The sequence below is a fragment of the Silene latifolia genome, chromosome 11 (genome assembly GCF_048544455.1).
Source record: "Silene latifolia isolate original U9 population chromosome 11, ASM4854445v1, whole genome shotgun sequence".
In the NCBI taxonomy this organism is placed as follows: Eukaryota; Viridiplantae; Streptophyta; class Magnoliopsida; order Caryophyllales; family Caryophyllaceae; genus Silene; species Silene latifolia.
In genome coordinates this window covers 13,639,240-13,661,645 of record NC_133536.1, presented here as the reverse complement: position 1 = coordinate 13,661,645, position 22,406 = coordinate 13,639,240, and the positions used below count along the sequence as shown (strand labels likewise).

The 22,406-nt window shown below is 38.6% G+C and overlaps 3 protein-coding genes across 16 annotated transcripts in view; all 3 read left to right on the top strand.

The window, feature by feature from the left end:
• Positions 1 to 7,014, top strand: part of LOC141611110 (putative disease resistance protein RGA1) — a 135,958-nt gene extending 128,944 nt beyond the window's left edge. For both annotated transcript variants that reach the window (XM_074429540.1, XM_074429539.1), the window contains exon 2: positions 6,526 to 7,014. The gene's annotated coding sequence lies outside the window, so the exon portion shown is untranslated. The remainder of the gene's footprint in view (positions 1 to 6,525) is intronic.
• The window catches only part of LOC141611112 (uncharacterized), a 137,110-nt gene extending 117,447 nt beyond the window's left edge, over positions 1 to 19,663 (top strand). For 3 of the 13 annotated variants that reach the window (XM_074429551.1, XM_074429555.1, XM_074429554.1), the window contains 4 exons: positions 17,287 to 17,345; positions 17,710 to 17,810; positions 18,023 to 18,091; positions 18,449 to 19,663. In XM_074429551.1, coding sequence (XP_074285652.1) covers positions 17,287 to 17,345; positions 17,710 to 17,768 — 118 coding nt within the window. In that variant the 3' untranslated portion in view covers positions 17,769 to 17,810; positions 18,023 to 18,091; positions 18,449 to 19,663. Of the gene's footprint in view, positions 1 to 13,058; positions 15,478 to 16,301; positions 16,385 to 16,601; positions 16,837 to 16,919; positions 17,007 to 17,286; positions 17,346 to 17,709; positions 17,811 to 17,883; positions 18,092 to 18,448 lie in introns of those variants that run through there. The other 10 variants (XM_074429548.1, XM_074429545.1, XM_074429550.1 and 7 more) reach the window with 10 other exon arrangements.
• Positions 10,953 to 22,406, top strand: part of LOC141611111 (putative disease resistance protein RGA1) — a 30,577-nt gene continuing 19,123 nt past the window's right edge. Inside the window, exon 1 of the mRNA XM_074429542.1 lies at positions 10,953 to 13,061. Coding sequence (XP_074285643.1) covers positions 11,136 to 12,836 — 1,701 coding nt within the window. The 5' untranslated portion in view covers positions 10,953 to 11,135 and the 3' untranslated portion in view covers positions 12,837 to 13,061. The remainder of the gene's footprint in view (positions 13,062 to 22,406) is intronic.

Sequence of the window (22,406 nt, the reverse complement as noted above, 5' to 3'; positions counted from 1 at the left end):
CGATCGCTTCGCTACTTTGAGGGATTGCATGTTGCATCCTCCGCGGATATCCGGATGTTGACCACCTCGTCCTTCTCGTCTTTGGAGACGAGCTTATGTGCTTCCCCCCGGTCCGAGACATACATTAGTGTCGGGGCCGGATGGACATCACTGCGTCGGCATCGCTCGAGTAACGCGGCCTATCGGGCGTTGTAGGCGGATGAGCCGTTGATGACGACGAACTCGGCTAAGACATTCTTGGCCGCATTCCCCTCGCCGAACATCACCGGGAGTCTGATTGAACCCAAGGGTACCAGGCCAGCCCCGGAGAAGCTGTACAGTGGATGGGTACAGGGGCTCAAATCCTTGAGTCTAAGGCCGAGGCTGTTAAAGCACTCCCTAAACATGATGTTCGTGTAGGCGCCGTGTCAATCGACACCTCTTTACCAGTGGTTGGAAATGTCCAAGTTGACTACGAGCGGGTCATTTGTGAGGGGCGATGACTCCCTCGTAGTCCTTCCCTCCAATAGTCATATCGGGAATCCGGAGGCGGGGTCGTTGTGTTGGGCACAAAGTTGATGGCCCGATACGGCTCGTTCGGTGCCTTTTGTGCCCATGAGCCGACCCGCCGTTCTCGTTACCTCCGATGACTACGTGGATAACTCCTATCCGTTGAAAAACGGATTTCTTATCCGGCCGCCTGGCGTCGGTCTTTGGCCTTTGGCCACATACTTGTCGAGGCACCCCTTTCGGATTAGCTCTTCAATGGCATTCTTCAAAGTCGGCGATTGTCGATGAGGTGGCCGGCACAACCGTGGTACTCGCAGATCTTGGTTCGCGTCACCATCTCCTTTTGGCTTGGGAGGCCGTTCCCACTTCCGGCCCTCGCCGCTCGGGCGAAATTTTTGGGCGGCCGTGCGACGAGAGGGGTTTTGTCATGGTAATGCCTTTGGTAAAACATCCCCGAACTCCCCCCGGCGCCCGTCGAGTCCTGCTTCTTGGCAGATCTATCGGGCCGTGACCTGTTCTTGTCACGGCGTTTCTCATCAGATCGCGACCTGTTAGTGTCGCGGCGTCTCTCATCCGGACTGTCATCCCGGCGGCTTTTCTTTTCTGAGGGCTCAGTCTCGCTGGGGCCTACCCAGGTTTTGTGGTAGTCTTCTACTTTGATGGCCTGATCGGTCATTTTCCTGACGGCACTCAGCCCCAAACCTCCGTGTTTGATGAGCTCGTCTTTTAAGTTTCCCTTCGGGAGGCCTTTCATCAGTGCGAAAGCCGCTAGTTCGGGGTTGATCTCCCGAATCTGTTGAACCTTGCCGTCGAACCTCTTCACGTAGCTTCGTAGAGACTCGCCCTCCTCCTGTTTGATAGTTAGGAGGTCCGACGTCTCCACGACCGTCCTTTTGTTGCAAGAATACTGGGCTAAGAAGGCGTCCTTTAGGTCGGCGAAACAATATATCGAGCCGTCGGGAAGCCCCTTGTACCAACTCTGAGCCATCCCATGCAGGGTCGTTGGGAAGACCCGGCACCAGACTTCATCGGGCTGTTCCCATACCGACATGTGAGACTCAAAGGCCTCGGCGTGGTCGGTTGGATCACTATCTCCTTTGTACGTGAGCGTCGGCAGCTTCAGCTTGGGTGGCACGGCGGTGTTTAGGACATAGTCACTGAGGGGCTGTTTGATCACGTGTCGAATGACACGCGGCGACCGACTCCTCACATTCCTAGTCCGGCCTCTCTCCTCGTAGTGGGAAGGACTCCTTCTCCGACTTGGGCTTCTTCTCCGACTCTCCGAGTCGGGCCCCGGTTCTCCGGGGTGTGCCTCGTCGGTGTTGCGGCGACGTCTTTGTCCTCTCCCGAGTGCGAGATGGACTTATGTTTACCACGACCACCTTGGGCTCCTCCGGCGTCTTGATATGGTCCGCTTCTCAAAGGCTCCGTTCAAGTTTCTTGGAGTCACGTTCGGGGCCTGTTCTCTGGACGGCTCGCCGCTTGTGTTGGCGTGCTGTGTGGTGGTGCACTCCCAATCGAGTCCAGGAGTGTCTTCGTTTCGCTATGTCAATTTTTGTCCCATGATGGTGACCTGGTTGGCGGGCGGCGGTGTGTCCGTAATGCTCGGCATTAAATTCGGTTGGATTACTCCGTAGGTGGAGGGTTGCACTACTCCAGAATGGTGAAATGTATCATCTTGGTGTAGCTCGGTTTCGTCGGTCACGACTACTTGTTGCTTTGACATCTTAGCTTTTGGGGTGGGTTTTTTCTTGTGTTTTTGTTTTTGTTGTTTTGGGAATGAATGTGACTAGCTTTTAGTGTCTAATTCCCCACAGACGGCGCCAATTGTTCCGGGTGTAAATCCAGAGCAGATGTTTGATACCACTCGTAGCTAGTAGAATGATGTCCTTGCTAGAATCCTTCCTGCGGTCTCCTGAAACGATGAACAAACTGAGGGCTCGGCTTTGGCCGAGCGTACTCACTCCGACGCTCAAGTCAGTAAACTTAGAGAAGTAAGTCGTTGTTACTTGGCTAAGAGTGTATTGTAGAGAAATAAGGAAGATATTACCAGATGAATAGTGGTTATTAGGTCAATTTGTGGATCCTTTCCTCAATGAAGGTTGAGGAGTATTTATAGACATTCACCTTTTGTCACGTAGTGGCCAAGTGGCCAAGTGGCTATCAGGTGGAAAGACCGTTGTACCCTCGGCCGATGGACCTGTGGCAGGCTCGCCGAGGGTCTTGGATATGAGTACGCGGATCTGTGTCCCGGCTGGCTAGTTGTCTGGCCGAGACCCAGGTGATAGGCCGATGGATTGTATCGGCTAGGCTGTCTAATTCGTTGACTTTGCTATGGATACCCTTGACCTTGCTCAATATGTTGACTTGGTCAGCGGTGCAGAATATGCCCCATCAGTCACTATAAAAAAATTCAAATGAGCATAACTCCTAGACCGGAATTCAGATTCGGCAAAATCTTTTTTTCTAAAATGATTATTTCGCCATAATATACGATTTGGGAAAAAAAATTGTCGACTGACATTTTATACGGTTTTTTCTTATCGAAAATCTCAAATCAACCATATTTTCGATTTTGAATTTTCGAATGACCATTTTCGTTTTATTATGATGTAGATCTCGAAGAGGTCATCAATTTGGAAAAAAAAAATTAGTCAATTTCGATTTCTGGTTTATGATTTATGCTCAATTGAAAATTTTAAGAACGATAAAAAGGGCACGTTGTGCTTGAAAATCAAATCTCAAGGTGCACAAACTTAAAAAGTTGGCTACCAGATGAAAAATGACAAAGTTCGAGGGTATAATAGTTGGGCCTCAACCTCAAATCAATTGCTACCTCCCTTCTTATTCATTTCAGATGTTTATTTGTCGGTTGTATTTTCTTAGAAATTGCTTATTTGTTTGAAACATTCCTCGCAAATCTTAAAAAGTGGAAATTTCGAAGAATTCGGAGGGACTAAAAGTTAATTCAAAATCCATGCCGAGATGGTACCCTTCATTCCTTGCATTTGATTGGAATTAAAGAGAATCTTGACATTTGGTGGTGTCCCAAACTGAAATCCATGCCGAGATGGATGCCCAAACTCACCTCTCTCCAGAAACTTGACATTGCGCTGTCTTCCGAGAGTTTGTTTGAAAGATGCCAAGAACCGAATGGGGAAGACTGGCCCCTCATCCAGCACATCTCATCACTTGTCTTGTCATAGAGAATAGTCTTGTGGGATACGAAATACTCCCTCCATTCAACTCCACAAGGCTCTTTTCTTTTATCACGTTTGCCAACGCGTGTTTTACGCGGTAAATATCGTTAGCTACGTATTTGCAAAAATTATAAAAGTTAGATATTTTTAATGTACTCGTAAAGAAGATTCAAACAAGATCTCAGACGAATATATTTTCACTTACGTATTGAGAGAAAATTGATAGTGAACGCTCACTTGTGAATAGTGCGTAAAATAGATAAGGGCCATGTGGAGTTGAATGGAGGGAGTAGAACGTATGATATTATGGGAATATTATCAAATACTAATAGATTAAGGAATAAGAAGATAGAGGTCGGATTTGGTGGAGGTGGTGGTGTTAGTGGTGGTCGGTTTGTGGGGATTTCAGTGGTGATTTTAGTGGTGGTTGGTGCTGTCAGTGGTAGTCGGTGGTTTAAGTTGGGGTTGAGGAGGGTGAGCTTGGTTAATTAAAAGTATGAGCACTTTGGTCATTTACAAGCTCAAAACATGTACAAAAATAGAAACGTAAACAATCAAATGGAACGACCCAAAACGGAATAGTAAAATCAAGAGATAATAATGATAGCAGCAATTATTTTGTTAACCTTTGTACTTTGCAGAACGGTTTTAATTCAAGTGTTTGTGTTTAGAAATTGAACTCTATTTGTTTAACTATTGTTATGTGAAGATGTCGAGATTAAGGGAAAAGAGTTGTGCCAAATAAGCCTTTAGCAAGGGTATATGATCCGCATTTCGCCGGTACACAGGAGCATTGCATTCTGAATTGTGCTTTGTGCTTTGTGTTGTTCAGGCATTTCATTTCACAGGTACTTGGTACATTGATTAATCGGTAACGAAAATAACAAGGGAAAAGAAATTGTGTTTGTCCAAGCCAAAACCCGTGACATGAAGCTAATTATGGGCATGCTAAGGCCAGGACACTCACTCCTTCAGCTTCAGCTGTCATTTGATTTGTTTTTCCACAGGGATTTGGACTGCAAAAATGGAAGCATTCATCTTATGGGAGACCTAGCTGCAACTGGTGCACAATTTCCGTTCAAATATACCGTGTGTGGCTTGCATTCTTATTTCATTGGATTCTAGCCTGTTTAACACAATAGGCTAACATAAGTTTGTGCATGATTTACCTTGAATCAATTCTACATTTTTTTGTCATGGAAGCTGTGGCAGAATTAGGTGGTATCCCTCTATCATAATCATTTGTTTACAATCAACTTAACCCGTCCTTGAAGGCTTGTTTTGCCTACTGTGCTATCTTTCCCAAGGATTGGGAGATTAGTAAGCAAATGTGAAGGCAGCGTAAATTACTTTTCTTTGATACTGCCTGCACGTCAATCATCTGTTTACCTTGGTTATAATACCCCGCACAAAGATTAAAAAAGTTAAACAAATGATTGTGATTTGTGACGTAGGGAGTACATTTGAATAAACTGGTTTTTAATTTTTACTCTGTTTATTAAAGGTTGGTCATAATGTATTTAAGGTGCTTGCAATGCAACAGTTGCGCCGATGTATCAGGTAGGTAGTTTGTATATAAGTTTCTGATGAACGTTTGTTATCTTAACTCACGTAGTTCATGCTGCGTTCCTCGACCTGTTGAAGTCTGAACTCAAAAATGTGTATATTCTTTAGCATTTACATGATTTTTTGTTTATTCTGATTAATCAATTGAACACTTCCAATTTCATCTCCCCTTTTCAATCTTTACAATTCGATGATTTGGTCAAACTCTCGAGTGTGATCCGCTTCTTACTTGTGCCCTTGTTTTAGCCTCCCCTTTATTCGATCCCTTCTTTGGACAACTTTCTTAAATTGTCAGACATCAGTTACTGAGTCTTGGCACATATCCGAGGGATCAATTCATTATTTGGTGAAGAATTGTCGTCAGAAATGGCACTGGCTCTACACCGAGGTCTACTGAGAAGTAAAAGCGGAGCTGGTTGGAAATTTGTTCAAAAGATATTTGTTATAGCATCAATACAGTAATGGTTTATTAAGGATATTGCACCAAATAAATTCATTATTTTTAAATTAAGGTCAAAACCAAAATGCAAATGTTGTGTAAAGTTCTTGAAAATTGCTGCGACTGCATTTTGAGGTGATAATAGTCACATTTAGTGAGATTAAGCCGTAAAAACCGGTACTGTGTGACCGTGACTGAAACCTAGAATTTAATTTTATGGCAATGATTCTAACTCGTTTTTTTCAGGCCTAGAATTGATTTTTCATCTCTATGTATTATGGAGGGAAATACCTGTTGGGATTTATATATAGACTGCCTTGTGGCCAGTTCTGATGGGAATTTGCTGGATGCCTTAGGTGCAGGTATCACGGTATTACTCGCTTATCTACTGATGCACTTGATTCTGCCACCACCTGTCAGATTTTGGCATTTCATATGCTCGCACTTTACCTCTTATATCCTGAGACAAAGCTTTTTATTAATTTCGCCATGTTGTAGGGGTTTGGTTTAAAAAGGTTAATGTTATAAATGAGAATTTCCTCTGTTTCTCACACTGTTATCCCCATATCCCTCTCCTAGAGAATTTGCTTCAAGTTGATAACTTATTTTTCCTGTCAGTCTGGTTTTCGTCGTTCGGAGACATCATGTTCTCACTTTTTAGATGCATGGTAGGTGGGAGTAAAGAGTTTTAGTGAAATGGAACTCGAAGTATTATACAGTGTATCGAACCAATTGTAGTTGTCACTGTGATACTACTATTGTTGTGTTTATTTAGGTGTTAAAGCTTAATGGAGCATCTGCTTAAAGGACTGAATTTCTGTGTTTCTGCAGGCTGCTTTGAGTGATACAGGAGTACCACGAGTTCAGGTCATTGCTGCTGACGGCCTGACGCTAGTTCTTCAAGTGATCAGCTCATCAGCCAGAAATTGATTTCAGCGACGATGAATTTCTACAGTTTAACACTTCGGCAGTTCCTATCATAATTACATGACAAAGGTTTCAAATTTTCCTTTTTATCATCTAGTATAAAGATTACCCCCTCTATCGTACTTATATTGTTGCCATTTGACTTTGGTGATCAAATAATATGAACTTTGTCGGCTATTATATCGATGTTGATCAAAGGCATTCCGAAAGAATCATATCAGCTCAATATTTGTCGTTTATATCGCTGTCGGTCAAATGGTTGAGGACCAAAGTCAAAAGAGAACAATATAAATAGGACGATGGATTTGAATAGATTCATTATTTCTCATTTGGCTTGTACATTATTTGAATGCCAATTTGATGTTGTTGGGAAAACGTTATATAGTAGATGCAATTGCAGAAGAATCCCAAATGAGTTCAGCTATTTCCATCTCTAGCTATTTCCATCTCTGTAAACCGGCAAGGTCATATTTGTGGCCTAACCAAACGTAGCGGGGTTGGTTCGGATCCAAGCATGATCCATGACATGATCTCTGTAGCTAAACATGCCAGTGAGCAATTTCTGAACAAGTTAGATTCTGAGATAGCTACTGCACAAGCTCGTCAGGAGGAATCATGAAATGGAGTTAACCTTCATACCTAGAGTTCTTATTTCTACTCTGTAATGGCGATTTTAGGTGTAGAAATATTTCTACATGCATGTACATTATAAAATGCTTGTTTCCGTTGAGAAATTATGTTACTACTATGGATTTTCCGCGCTTAAAACTATAAGGGATATTCAATACGTTATATTGGTTCTCCTATGAGAGCGATTGAATGCGATTGAATCTTTTTTCCTGTACTATGGCATATTTTGTTCTTTATTCACCGGTGCCCCCGAGATTAAATAATCTTGACCTATGACTGTCGGCCTTTCGGTCGACAGTCCACCAGTAGCGAAAGATAGGGTTATATCACAGAGCTGCTACAATTGCTTCAATGGGAGCTACCTCGCTTGACAGCGAGATCAATTTTTCATTAAATTGATCATATTTATGAGATTTTCGTTTTGGTCAAAAAAATCATTGCTTTCTAAATTAGTGGCCGAGTCTCTAGAATTGTGGTCACTCAAAACTTTTAATTTTTTCAAAAGGAGGGTATACCATACCTTAGAAAACAAAAATCTATGGTAAACTTGGGACCTTGTAGATGTTGTAGATCAAATTGCATATTAGAAGCATTCTTAATATATAAGTTTAATATATTTCGACCAAAAAAATATACTTCCTCCCAACACTTATGTTTGCCCTCATTTCAATAAAATACTCCTCGCATATCTTACGGAAATGGGGCAGGTAAACAAATTATTAGACTTTGTTCTTTCGGACTGAAATTATTTGAACCTGAACTGAACTTAATAGAGTTGAACTGAAATAATGGAGCTGAACTGAAGTTTAAAAAATAATTTGTGAAAAGAAAAACTGAACTGAATGAAGTTGAACTGATCTGAACCGAGTTAAACTGAACTAAAATGAGTTGAAATTAAGTCTAAAAAAAATAGCTAAACAAATGACGAAATAATTTTAGAACTTAAAATTTGTCACTTGTGAACGATTTTTTCTACCTCTTTGCAAGGAAACCCAATGGTAATTACAAAAACAAATTGATATTTAAAGACAAAAGTCAATCAGGATTCCGATCAAATCAAGATTTAACTCCAGATTTTAATTACTGAGGTAATTCTCTTACCCTTCTTTAATTTCATTGTTTCGCACTCGCAGTACGCATTTTTCTGAGATCGCAGTAATACCGTGTTATTTTCTCCGTCCCACTCATTTGAATTTGGGTAAAATTGATTGGGAAATAGATACATAATTTTAGGGAAAAAAATTGATGGGAAAATTAATCCATCTAATAAATTCGCTATATCTCTGTTCACATAGTTTCAATCAAATTTCAAAATTGATCGACAATATCTAATTGATTGTATGCGTGTTTTTGTTCTGAGAATTGATTTGAGTATTGAAATAGCAGTACTTAAAAATGCAAAATATTTGTGAAGGAAGAACATGGCAGGAGAGGCTACTTAAGGAGTAAGGAACACCTAGAAAAGATTGTTATTAACTTTAGATGTCTAGAGGAGTATGGAAGCAAGCATTGCTGGAGGAGATGCAGCTCATTGTGATATCAACTTAAGAGCATGGGAGGATGGTTGGAGCATCTTTCTGCTTTGGAGGAATTGGGGATATCTGAGTGTCGAAAAGTGGATTTGGGTGGGATGTCATGGCATAACCTTGCTGCTTCCCTTCATTCCTTGGATTTGTGTGGATTGGAAGAGATGGAGGAATTGCCAGAGGGGATGCAGTTCTGCACTTCCCTCCGATTTCTTACCATTGGGTGGTATCCCAAACTGAAATCCATGCCGAAATGGATGCCCAAACTCACCTCTCTCCAGGAACTCAAGCTTTGCCATTGTTCTGAGAGTCTCATTCAAAGATGCCAACAACCGAATGGAGAGGATACTGTTATGATCTGCTTCTGCTTGTGCCCTTGTTTTTGATGTAATGCTCCCGCATCAGTTTTAGTCCCCTTTATTTGATTCCTTCTTTGGATAACTTTCTAAAAGTATTAGACATCAGTTACTGAGTGCTTTTAGCATTTCACAGGGCAAAGGAGGTGAAGAGTTGTCGTCGGAACTGGCACTTGCTCTACAGAGAGGCCTATTGGGAAGTAAAAGTGGAGCTGGTATGAATTTTTGTTCACATGATACTCTGTATATGATATATCCACCAATACGCTAATGATTGATTAAGGATACTGCAATGAATAGATTCATTGTTTTTTAAATCAAGGTCGAAACCAAAATGTGAATGTTTTGTAAAGGTCTTGAAGATTACTGCGGCCGCATTTAGAGTCGATATTGGCCGCATTTAGAGTCGATATTGGCGTAAAAGCCGATACTATGACCATGACTGAAACCGAGATTAAATATTAGGACAATGATTCTATTACATATTTTCAGGGGCTGGAATTGATCTTTCATCTCTATGCGTTGTGGAGGGAAAGACCTGTTGTGATCATATATAGACTGCCTTGTGGTCAGTTCTGATGGGAATTTGCTGGATGCTTTAGGTGCAGGCGTCAACGCCGTCAAGGTAGTATACACTTGCTTATCCACTGATGCACCCACCTTCTGTCAGATTTCGGCATTTCATTTTCTCGCTCTTTACCTTTCTTTTATCTTTGACAAAGCCTTTTATTAGTTTCACCATGTTTAAGAGTTAAAATTATAAAAGGTTTTAGGTCTTTTGTTTGAGCGATACGGAGTACCACTAGTTCCGGTCATTGCTTCTGACCCTAGGTCTTCAAGTGATCAGCCAGAAATTGATGTCAGTGATGAAAAGTTTCTACAGTTTGATGGTTCTGCAGTTCCTGTCATAATTACATTGACAGAGGTTTCATATTTTCATCATCATCTAGTAAACTTTGACTGCACATCTCTTGGTCACGTGTTCGCAAAGTGACAACGTTTTTTCTACATTAATCGTCTTTACGAGATCTTCTGTTTGGCAAAAGAAATTGTTGCTTTTCGAACTCGGTACTAGCCCTGTTTTCTAAGCAACATATTTGGGCCCACCCACTATAAATCTATAATGTATCCAATTGGTTTATTACTATATATGCGCCTATTTTTAGATTGAAAATGACCAAATTATCCTTATTGCCCTTATATAGTTGTGAATATGCTCCTAATAGCAACATACTTTATATATTGCATTAACATATTCAATTTATATATGAGGCCATTCTAATTATTTTATAATCTGCTAATTACTAAACACCCCTTCCGAATTCTTCTAATTTAATTTGATAGTCAAATATGTTACTAAAACCATATATTTTTATAATGTTATACGCTATTATTAATTTGTTTTCTACTGTTTGCCAAACAAGGCCGTTAAGCAACTAGAGTATCGTGTTGAACTTTTTACCTCGTTGGTGGATACATGAAGCACAAATATTTCCTTGAGTTGTGCAAGAAATTTGTAATAAAAGATATAATGATACAATTTTACTTTACCAAAAAAATTGAATTAGTACTTGTTACAAAGTATTATTGAACAAAGCGCTCAATTATCATTTTTGCGTTAATTATTTTACTACTCCCTCTGTTCCAGTGATATGTTTACACTTTCTTTATTTTGTGAGGGGGAAATAAAGAAAGTGTAAACATATGACTGGAACGGAGGGAGTATATATTTTCGATACTGGGCATCCTAAGGGCATTAACATTTCAATGGCAGAGTCTTTGCGAAGTCAACTCTATTTATGATCCACATGATGTGCTGTAAACATGTGGTTACTAATCTTTACAAAATCTTTACCAAGTCAGCTGTCAGCCCTTCTAGTTGCTAGTTTGCTACTTAATGGAGTAGAACTTTTAATCTGAAATCTTGCATTTACAAATTACAAACATAACCAAAAAAACAAAAAAAGAGAAACTCAGTGAGATCATTCATTTTCCCACAATCATGGACGTTTCAACAACGTTAGCTATAGTTCAAACTATACTTACTGCTATCCAAACTTTGGCTCAGTTGCAATCATTGTTCTCCATTTCTCATTGCAGATCCGAGCTTGATGACCTCCGAAACACTGTCGAAACTGTCAGACCTGTTCTTGAGGATGCTGATGCCAAGCAGGACTCTCTTAACGCCCAAGAGAAGCATTACATTCAAGAGCTCAGAGATGCTGTTTATGATGCCGATGATGTGTTAGATGAGTTCCTAACCCTTGCCAAACAGAATCAACTCAGAAGCAACAAGGTGATCTCCTTTTTTTCTCGGTTTAAGCTTCTTACTCACAGACTTTCAAGTAAAGTCAAAACGGTTAACAACAAGTTGAACACCATTGCCACTAAGAGTTATAAGTTTAGTTTTAAGGTTGACTATAAGCCTATAAAATTTACAAAGGAGGAGACTTCTTCTTGTTTGTCTGATGTAATCATCGGGAGAGAGGAAGATGTGGAGAAGATTGTAGGTGTGTTGTTGGGTTCTCATAATGTAGATCACCCAAATGTTTCTTTGCTTGCCATTATGGGGATGGGAGGTTTAGGAAAAACCGCTCTTGCCCAACTTGTGTTTAACGATCCTAGGATCACTGAGGCATTCCCACTGAAGAGGTGGACTTGCATCGCTGATCAGGATCAACAACAGTTGGACTTGAAAGGGCATTTAGGGAAGGTGGTGAAAGGATTCTCAGTTAGTGATAAAATGTCTTTGGAGGACATACATCATGTAGTTAAGCGGCGACTTGGAGGGCAAAAATACTTGCTCGTGTTAGATGATGTGTGGACTGAAAGTTATCATGAATGGCAGCAGTTCCAAGGGTTTTTGAAGGTTGGCGGAAGGGGGAGTTGGATAATTGTAACTACACGCTCGAAAACAACTGCCCAAATGATTGCAGGTGATCAAATGCATGAGTTGCGAGGTTTGTCAGAATCCGATTCATGGCATTTGTTTGAAAGGATGGCGTTTCAAGCAGAAGAAAGAGATGATGAACTAGTTAAACTTGGCAAAGAAATTGTTAAAAAGTGCACCAATGTTCCACTTGCTATTAGAGTGGTAGGAAGTCTTCTGCGTGGTCAATCCATGTCTAAGTGGCTGTTATTTCATGAAAAAGGGTTAGACTCTCTCGGTGGAAGTAATGATACAATAACCCGCATACTAAAGTTAAGTTATGATCAACTCAACTCTTCTTTGAAAGCTTGTTTTGCGTACTGTGCTATCTTTCCCAAAGATTGGCAGATTAGTAAGCAACTGTTGATTCAACTTTGGATGGCACAAGGCTACATTAACTCACAGAATTTGGGCGAGGACTACTTTCTTATATTGCTTCAAAGGTGTTTTTTCCAAGATATACTCGAGGATAAAATCGGGAAGAAAGTAATGTTTAAGATACATGATCTCTTGCATGATTTTGCTGAAAAAGTAGCAGGCAAAGAAATTTGTAGGATAAGTTTTGATACTTCTAGTGTGGTTAAACGAGATCGCCAGGTCTCTTTTGCACCACATATGAGTTTTGATATTTCTAGTATGAGTGACTCTTATGCACAACATATCTTCAATAATACTCATATTCGTACATGCCTTCAAATCAAGGGTCGTTTTGTGGACTATAGAGTGGGCGACTTACTAGCAAGTAAATCAATACCGAAATGGACATATCTTTAGATTTGAGTCATTCATGGGCCAAAAGTTTACCAAAATCAATAGGTAAACTGTTGCATCTGAGGAGTTTAGACCTCTCAGGCAATTGCCATCTAGAAGTTCTTCCCAAGTCAATAACAAAGCTAGTAAATCTCCAAACTTTGAATTTATATAATTGTAAAAGTTTAAAACAATTGCCAGATGATGTGAGCAAGCTAATTGATCTAAGCACCTTAGATATAGTTGGCTGTGATGCAATGAGATATGTACCAATCTGGAAACTCTAAGCCAATTTGTGGTTGGTTCTCAACCAAGTTCAACTTCAAAGCAATGTTTTCATGGGTTGGAAGACCTAAAGCACCTGAACAACTTGAAAGGGGAATTGAAGATTGAAATAGCAGTTCTTAAAAATGCAAAATTTGTGAAGGAAGAACATGGCGGAGGAGGCTATTTAAGGAGTAAGGAACACCTAGAGAATATTGTTATTAACTTTAGACACTGGAGAGAGTATGGAAGCAAGGAGTCTGAGCAAGCATTGCTGGAAGAGATGCAGCCTCATCATAATGTCAAAACATTAAAGTTGAGGGGGTATCAAGGTGACACAATACCGATATGGCCAGGGAGGGGGGATAACTCGGCGTCGTTCGATTTCCCTAATCTTGTCACTTTGCGGATCGTAAATTGCAGTGAGCTTCTCTATCTGCCTTGGCAAATTGGGAAACTGCCCCGCCTTAAGACGCTAGAGATTTCAGGATTGCCGAATATGGAATATGTGGCGGACTCAGAAACACTTGTCTCGAATGAAGGATCATCCTTGTTTCCCTATCTCGATTTCCTGGAGATTTCTGAGTTGCCTAAGTTAAAAGGGTGGTGGCGGAGAACAGAATCAGGGTCGCACGTAGTCAACCCTAGTGAGAGTTATCATGGTGAGACAATACCGAGATGGCCACGGAGGGGGGATAACTCGGCATTGTTTGATTTCCCTAATCTTGTCACTTTGAAGATCAAAAATTGCAGTGAGTTGCTCTATCTGCCTTGGCAGATTAGGAAACTTCCCTACCTTAAAACGCTACATATTTCAAGATTGTTGAACATGGAGTATGTGGCGGACTCAGAAACACTTGTCTCGGATGAAGGATTGTCCTTCTTTCCCAGCCTCGATAACCTAAGTATTCATGAGTTGCCTAAGTTAAAAGGGTGGTGGCGGAGATCAGAATCAGGGTCGCACATGGTCAACTCTAATGACAGTAGGAGGAGCCGAGAAGGACAAGTAGAGTGGGAATCATCTCCCTGTTTTCCTCTACTAAAGATTCTCAGTATAAGAAATTGTGGAAATATGATGTTTGTACCTTTATGTCCGCAACTCGAAGAGCTCATAATATATGATTCCAGAGCAGATATGAGGTGCGCACATCGTCCCTTGTCATGTACCAAATTGAAGAGACTGGAAATCAACAACTTGGAGTGGCTGAAATCAATGCCAATTGAGTACACTCAGTTTCTTTCAGAGATAGAAATAGTGTCTGATAGGAGAATGGAGAGATTGGGAGAAGTAAATGAGTTTCCGACCTCTTTATTGTCTTCCGTGCGAACCCTACGCATCGGCATTTGCCCGAAACTTGTTAGCATAAGAGGATGGTTGGAGCATCTTTCTGCCTTGGAGTATTTGTATATACGAGACTGTCCAAAAGTGGAGTTGGGTGGGATGTCATGGCATAACCTTGCTGCTACTCTTCAACACTTGGAATTGATGAAGGAATTGCCAGAGGGGTTACAGTACTGCACTTCCCTCAAATATCTTTACATTAGGAATTGTCCCAACCTGAAATCCATGCCAAAATGGATGCCCAAACTCACCTCTCTCCAAGAGCTTATCATTGGATGGTGTTCCCGGAGTCTCAAAGAAAGATGCCAACAACCGAATGGGGAGGACTGGCCCCTCGTCCATCACATCTCACGTATTGACATGTGGTAGAGAATAGTGTGCACTCTATCTTATACTCCGTACATTATTACGTGAATCCGATTATTATTTTATTAGATCTTAAGTTAAGTGACATTAGTTGGTATTTTACTTTGGTAGACAAATGATATGAAGAAATAAGAATACACACTCCATATTATTTATATTGTCGCTATTTGTTACCATAGTTGACGTTGGTTGATAACTTGTACTCCCCTCCGTCCCGATCATTTGTTGTCCTTTGGTTTTGGCACAAAGACCAAGGAAAGAGAAATGAGCCAATTACTAAATGCCAAGTGGAATAAATTGAGTGTGAATGATCAAATTGCTCATCATGTTCATTCTTAAAATAGAAAGGACAACAACTCACTGAGACACCCCAATATGGAAAAGGACAACAAATGACCGGGACAGAGGGAGTATTATACACCGTACATATACAGCTACAAAATATTTGACGAGATTTGGTCTTGCTTAAGCCTTAAGACCGTCTTAATTTAAGACCTCTCACAATCTTTTTATATTTTAACCTATATTTTATTTGTGTGTGAAAGCCGTCTTAAGTTAACTTCCGGGTTCACAAAATGAAGGAGTACGACCAAACTGAAGGTTAGCAACATGAACAAAGATGGGCGATAGCCGATAGGCAGGCAAACTTGAAATAAACAGAGGCATCGTTACATTTTTCAAAATTTGTGAAAGGTATATGAATTTAAATAAATGAGTAGTAACATAAGTTTATGCATAATTTATCTTGAATCAATTCTCCATTTTTTTTGTCATGGAAGTTGTGGTAAAAGTTTGCACCCTGCACAATTAGTATTTTACCACCCGTAAACTTAAAACGGTTCTTTTGATAACTACCTTACTCTTAGAAGGTCATAATTTTCTTCTGATTTGGATTCATTTTTAGTACACGGTGAATTGTTTACTACCTCGCCATCATTTTAAGTCGTGCACTCTCAGAGCATGAATATAAAGATTCCAAAATTTAGGGCTTGCCTGGAATCCATGGAATTATTAAGGGGCAAGTTTTATTGGGCGATAATTACTGGGAAATTAATTAGTGGGGTAATGAGTTCCTTGATGATATGTTTGGCATAAGAGTAATGATTACTGAGTAGATCTTTTACTCCCTTAATCATTACCCGGGGGAAGGGTGGGTAATGTAATAATTCCAGGAGGTGAATAATTACCCGCATACCAAACATGGGAAATACACCTCACATATTTCTCGACCAAAATTTTCCCACATCGGAATACTGCCAAGGGCTAGCCTTCCTTGCTCCTATCTTTCTCTGCTAAATCAAATTGAAAGCTTTGGTTCATAGCTCGAGAATTGAGATACATCTGGACATACCGCATACTTGTCCATATATTTACATATGTTAACCTAATGCTACAGTTTACAAGTCCTACAAGGTGAGATATACAATGGTGAAATTGAGTATGTCTCGTCTCCCGATGTATGTAGTCAATCTAGTCTCCTGAAAACCTTATCAATGACTTCTTTCAAATTCGTGCAGCCGACTATCTGAATTTCAGAGCTGATGGCTTCTAGAGCTTTTTCAGCCGAAGCGGGAACAACACACTTCTAAACCTTATCAAGGTGAGCTTTTTCACACCGTACAACTGGTGTATAGTCCATGAATTGAGAATGTGGTAGAGAATAGTCTTATTGTGTATAATATGATAATAGATTAATAGGAAATAATAATGATCGCACTATTTATTGTGTATTTGTGTTTACCATTTTACAATCTAGACCACTTTTCTTTTTTATTATTGTACTGTATGTTAATAATGATGGCTACAACTTCTTTCAGGTACAATACTACTCCCTCCCTCCCTCCATTTCAATCATTTGGCTACCTTTAACTAAAATACCCGTCACAAAAAATAAAAAAAGGTAAACAAATGACTGAAGGAGGGGGCAAACTTTAATTAGTTGCATATAATTGGGGTACAAGCTGATCTTTGTTTTTGTCACTGAATCTATGATAGGCAAATGGTTCGGCTAGAATCAAGATAGGGGGAATTGATATTATTGCAAGTGTGAAGGTAGTGTTACTTCTCTTTGTTACAGTTGTGAATAAACAGAAGTTCTTTAAATTTTATCACGAAATGCATGCTGAACTTGGTAGACCTAGTTCTTCTCGACCTGATCATGGAAAGGTTTCAATACACGTTGATTGCAGTGCAAGTGTGCAACTGCTGCACCTATGTATCAGGTATGTAGTTATCTTAACTCACGTAGTTCATGCTGTCTTCTCTACAGGATTTCAGTAATTGCGGAATTCTTGTTTAAATTTGTAGATTCTCTTAGAAACAATAGAACACTTCCAATTTCATCTTCCCTTTTCAAACATTACAATTCGATGGCTTGGTCAAACTCTTGATTGTGATCTACTTCTTACGTGTGCCCTTGGTTTAGCCTCCTTTATTCGGTTCCTTCTTTGGATAACTTAGAATTGTCAGACATCAGTTACTGACTCTTAGCGCATGTCGCAGGGTAAAAGAGATGAAGAATTATCGTCAGACTGGCACTTGCTCTACAGCGAGGCCTATTGGTAAGTAAAAGTGGAGCTGGTAAGAAATTTTGTTCAAAAGATATTTGTTATATCATCAATACATTAATGGTTGATTAAGGATATTCCAATGAATAAATTCAATGTTTTAAATTAAGATTGAAACCAAAAGCAAATCATCTGTAAAGGTCTTGAAAATTGCTGCGGCTGCACTTTGTGGTGATACTGTGACCGTGACTGAAACCTTGATTTAATTTTATAGCAATGATTCCTGCACGGTTTTTCAGGGACTGGAACTGATCTTTCATCTCTATGCATTGTGGAGGGAAAGACCTGTTGGGATTTATATATAGACCGTCTTGTGGTCAGTTCTGATGGGAATTTGCTGGATGCCTTTATGGTGCAGGTGTCAAGGTATTACTCACTTATCTACTGATGGAAGTGCGGAGGAAGAATCTCAAATGAGTTCAGCTATTTCCATCTCTGTAAAACGGCGGAATAAAAGAGGTAAACGAATGACTTAAGACAAATGGAGTATTTTATGTGCGTTATTGTATAATGTATACGTTGGGGGTTACAGGATGACGAGTCACAAAGTATCAAGATAAGGGAAACTGATGTTACTGCAAGTGTGAAGGCAGTGTTATTTCTTCTCTTTGAAGTTTGATACATTTGAATAAACACTAGTTGTTCAATGTTGTATTTATGGCGAAATGCAGGCTGAACTTGGTAGACCTAGTTCTTATCGGCCTGAACTTGGTAGTGCAACAGCTTCACCCATGTATCAGGTATGTATTTTATCTGAAGTAGTTCATGCTGAGTTCCCCTGACCTGTTGACGTCTGAACTGATTGACAATGTTTATATTCTTAGCGGTTTTCATGGTTTGGCTGTGTTATCTTCTTCTTTGTAAGATTTCAGTAATTGCAGATTTTTTGTTTATATTTCTAGTTTGTTTTAGAAACAGTAGAACACATCCAATTTCAACTTCAGTTTTCGATCTTTACAGTACGATAATTGGGTTCAATCTCGAGCCTAATCCCTTCTACGTGTGCCCTTATTTTAGTTTCCCTTTAATTGATTCCTTCTTTGGATAACTTTCTAAAAGTATTAGACATCAGTTACTGAGTGCTTTTGGCATGTCAGGGCAAAGGAGGTGCAGAATTATCGTCGGAACTGGCAATTGCTCTACAGAGAGGGCTATTGGGAAGTAAAAGTGGAGCTGGTATGAATTTAATCGTCTTCATGAGATCTTCGGTTTGGCAAAAAAAATCGTTGCTTTCCAAACTCGATACCGGCCCTGTTTCGTAAAAACATATTAAGTGAAATTAGTGGACTCTGCCATCAATCTACTATTTTCATAGATTTGGTAAACGACATATTTTGACAGTATATTGGTCAAAATCCACTATTTGTGAATATGCTACTAATAGGCTAATAACCAAACTTCCATCCCGAATTCTTCTAATTTAATTTGATAATCAAATATTATTTAATAATTAAAACTACACCCCCACAGTCTCCAGTCCTAATGGAATTTTGCTGGTAGTGTTATGGACCTATTTGTTTAACTTTTGTTGTGTTTAGAAATTGGACTCTATTTGACTTTTGTTAGACCTGTGTAGTGTTATGGACCTATGGTCATCAAATTGTACTGTACTAGTTATGTGAAGGTGTCGAGGTTAAGGGAAAAGAGGTATGCCAGGGTATGTCATCCCCATTTCGCCGGTACTCAGGAGCATTGCATTCTGAATTGAGCTTTGTGTTGTTAGGCAACTCTCAGTGGCATTTCACAGGTACTTAATCGATAACGAAAGTAGCATGGGAAAAGAAATTGTGTTTGTCCAAGCCAAAACCTGTGACAAGAAGCTAATTATGGCATGATAAGCCAGGAGCCAGGACACTCCTTCAGCTTCAGCTGTCATTTGATTTGGTTTTCGACGGAGATTTTAAAATTTCTCACAACTGCAAAATTGGAAGCATTCAGCTTATGGGAGACCTAACTGCGACTGGTGCACAACGTCCGTGCAAATATACCGTGTGGCTTGCATTCTAATTTCATTGGATTCTAGCTTAATTTGAAATTTATAGGTGCTGATATGCTATACTGATTATTCCATTCCCCTGTTTAGAAGTCCCTCTATCCTATTTATATTGTCGTTATTTGACTTTGTTAGTCAAATGATATGAACTTCCGCAGCTATGATATCGCTGGACGCTCTAGATTTTATAACAAAGCTTATTTGAAGAGATTTGTAAGTTTGTATCTTTTTGAAATACTTCCTCCATTCAACTCCAAACTACCATATTGGTTTTTGCATACTATTCACAAATGAATCTTCAATTGCAATTTTCTCTCAATATATAAGTGAAAATATATTCTTGTGGGATCTTATTTGATTCGTCTTTACGAGTACATTAAAAATATGTAACTTTTATAATTTTTGCATATCGTATTTTAATGATATTTCTCACAAGTAAAAACACGTTGTGCAGAAACGTGAAAAGTGTACTATGGTAGTTTGGAGTTGAATGGAGGAAGTACTAGACAAGTAGAAATATTATGTTTTTGGTGTAAAGGGAGCCAGCCAAAAAGGGGTATGGAACGTGTGTAATATACTAGTAGTTGTAAGGTTGTTTCTCGTATAAAGGGAATTAACATGCTTTATACCAAAAACTGACATAATTTATGTGCAGGTGCCATATAACGCCAGACTGTAATTTCTGTCATGTCATTGCAATATATTCTGAACTGTTATTGTTTAAATCTGTTTGCTTGTTGGATCGCCAACTTTCATGGTGAAGCTTATAGCTTATACGACCAAACTATGTCTCACTTTATACATTAAGATTTCGTTGGTAACACAGTAATGTGCTCATGCTCCTTATTTACGATGCTAATTTATTCCCAAAAAAAAAAATCTACCGCTCGATTACCAAAGACCGGTGTTGGGTGACGGGTATAAGGAGTCGGAGTTCTGCACAATAAAAATGGTTAAAATATTTTTTTGTTAGAGAAGATAAGAAATACAAGCTCGAACACACAAAAAAAAGAAAAAAAGAAAAAAAAAAGGTGAAGTAACTAGAGAACATTTAATCTCTTGTAAAACGGTTATACAAAAGAGTGTAGGTCTTTTTGAGACGATCTCAACATAAGACGGGATTTATTTAATAATAAAGACGGAAAAGGTAAAATTATCTTGTGATTATTTAAAATGGTAAAATGGTCACTCTAAAAAAACCCTCTCTAAAAACCTAGCCTCCATTATTATTCGGGGGCTTCCATCGATCATCCATCGATGGTAAGCCCCACAAAAGCTTTCTTAAACAACTAATATTATGCAGATCTATCTTATTTTCAATAATAGTCTCCCTTTTGGTGAGATCTGTTGTTCCGTCCCTTCTTTCGGGGTTTTTCCATTTTTTCGTGGGATTGTTATCAATATAATAAGTTTTAATCGACGGGGAGATTATCAGATTTGTTTCGTGGATGAATACATCAAGACGGCTACACTGTTTCCCTCCATCAAGAAGGATGCAAAGACATCGATTTTTCATAGATTCAAGAAATTTATGATTTTGGAGGGTAATACCATTACGATATTTAGATAGTTATTTTGAATGTATTTTTTACGTTAGCAATCTTGATTTTCCTTTGTCTATTTGTTATCTTCATTGTAACCTACGCTTAGTTGATTATTAATGAGATGACAATTTCAAAAAAAAAAAAAAATGGTAAAATGGTCATATCAATAGTATATATTAAATCCAGAAACCAAGGGACTTCCATGTAATTAAAGAAAGTTATACAAATTAATTATACTATATAGTTTTAAATCACTAGCACCGTGTGATGGACCCGATTAAGGGATCTCAATGCAAATATTATTAAGTTTCGGTTAAAATTAAATTATATAGAAGCTTGGTAATTTTCCTAAACATTTGTAAGAGACTAAAACATGGTCAATTTTCTTAAAATAAAATAATTAATTAAGATGGTCAATTTCCTTAAAATAAAATAATTAATTAAGATGGTCAATTTCAAGGAGACTAACAGAAAGAAGATGTTTGGTAATTTTCCTAAATATTTATAGAACACTAGAAGATGATCAATTTCCTTAAAATAAAATAATTAATTAGTATAAACATTACTATTAATTATTAACATCATAAAATTATATATTAAATTTAAAATCTATGCAATTTTATTAAACTTTATAGTTTATTAGATGTATAGAGATGTTAATTATTTAACATACAAAAATATAACATAAGTAGGTTATAAATAATTCAAGTTAGATTCCATAATATATAATATTGCATAATTGTTTCGATTTGATTTAATGCATATATGTAATATATTTATATAAATATAGAATCCTCTTAAAATTGCATGCTTAAGTAATAAAAGTAATTTCGTCAGTAAAGAAAAGAATTGTAATAACATTGGATATAGTTATATGATAGTAATCACACGTTTGAATAGTAAAAGTAACAATATTATCAGCGAGATTAGTGAAAGTGGTAGAAACAACAATGGGAGTAGTGAAATAATCAATATTAATGCGGCAATAGTGAAAGTAACAATAATTACGGCGGAAGTAGTGAAATTATCAATATTAATGTGATGAGAGGAAAGAACAATAATTACGGCGGGAGTAGTGAAAGTAACAATGATTACGGGCAAGTAGTAAAATGTTATTACTATTGTTTCATTAATAAGAGTAAAATATTAATAGCGGGAGTAATGAATTTGTCTCAAAATTTATTTCATCCTAATTTTAGGATATATCATAGAAAAATATATTAATGAACAAAAAAAATTAACGGAGAGTAGAGGTAGCCCGGGCGAAGCCGGGCACCAATACTAGTTTTATAGTAAAACGGGATAAAAATAAACATGTCGTGATTATTGTGTGTGTGTTAAACGATACAATTATCTAGTCTTATAAATCATACACCGTCCTATTCTAAATAATAATCTTCCTCCGTCCCTTTTTTTATCTATTCACAATATTTTTCCCTTTTCTTATTTAGTAAAATTTTATACTTATTTTAATCACTTCACCCTACAATAATACTTATTTTAATCGTCTTACAATAC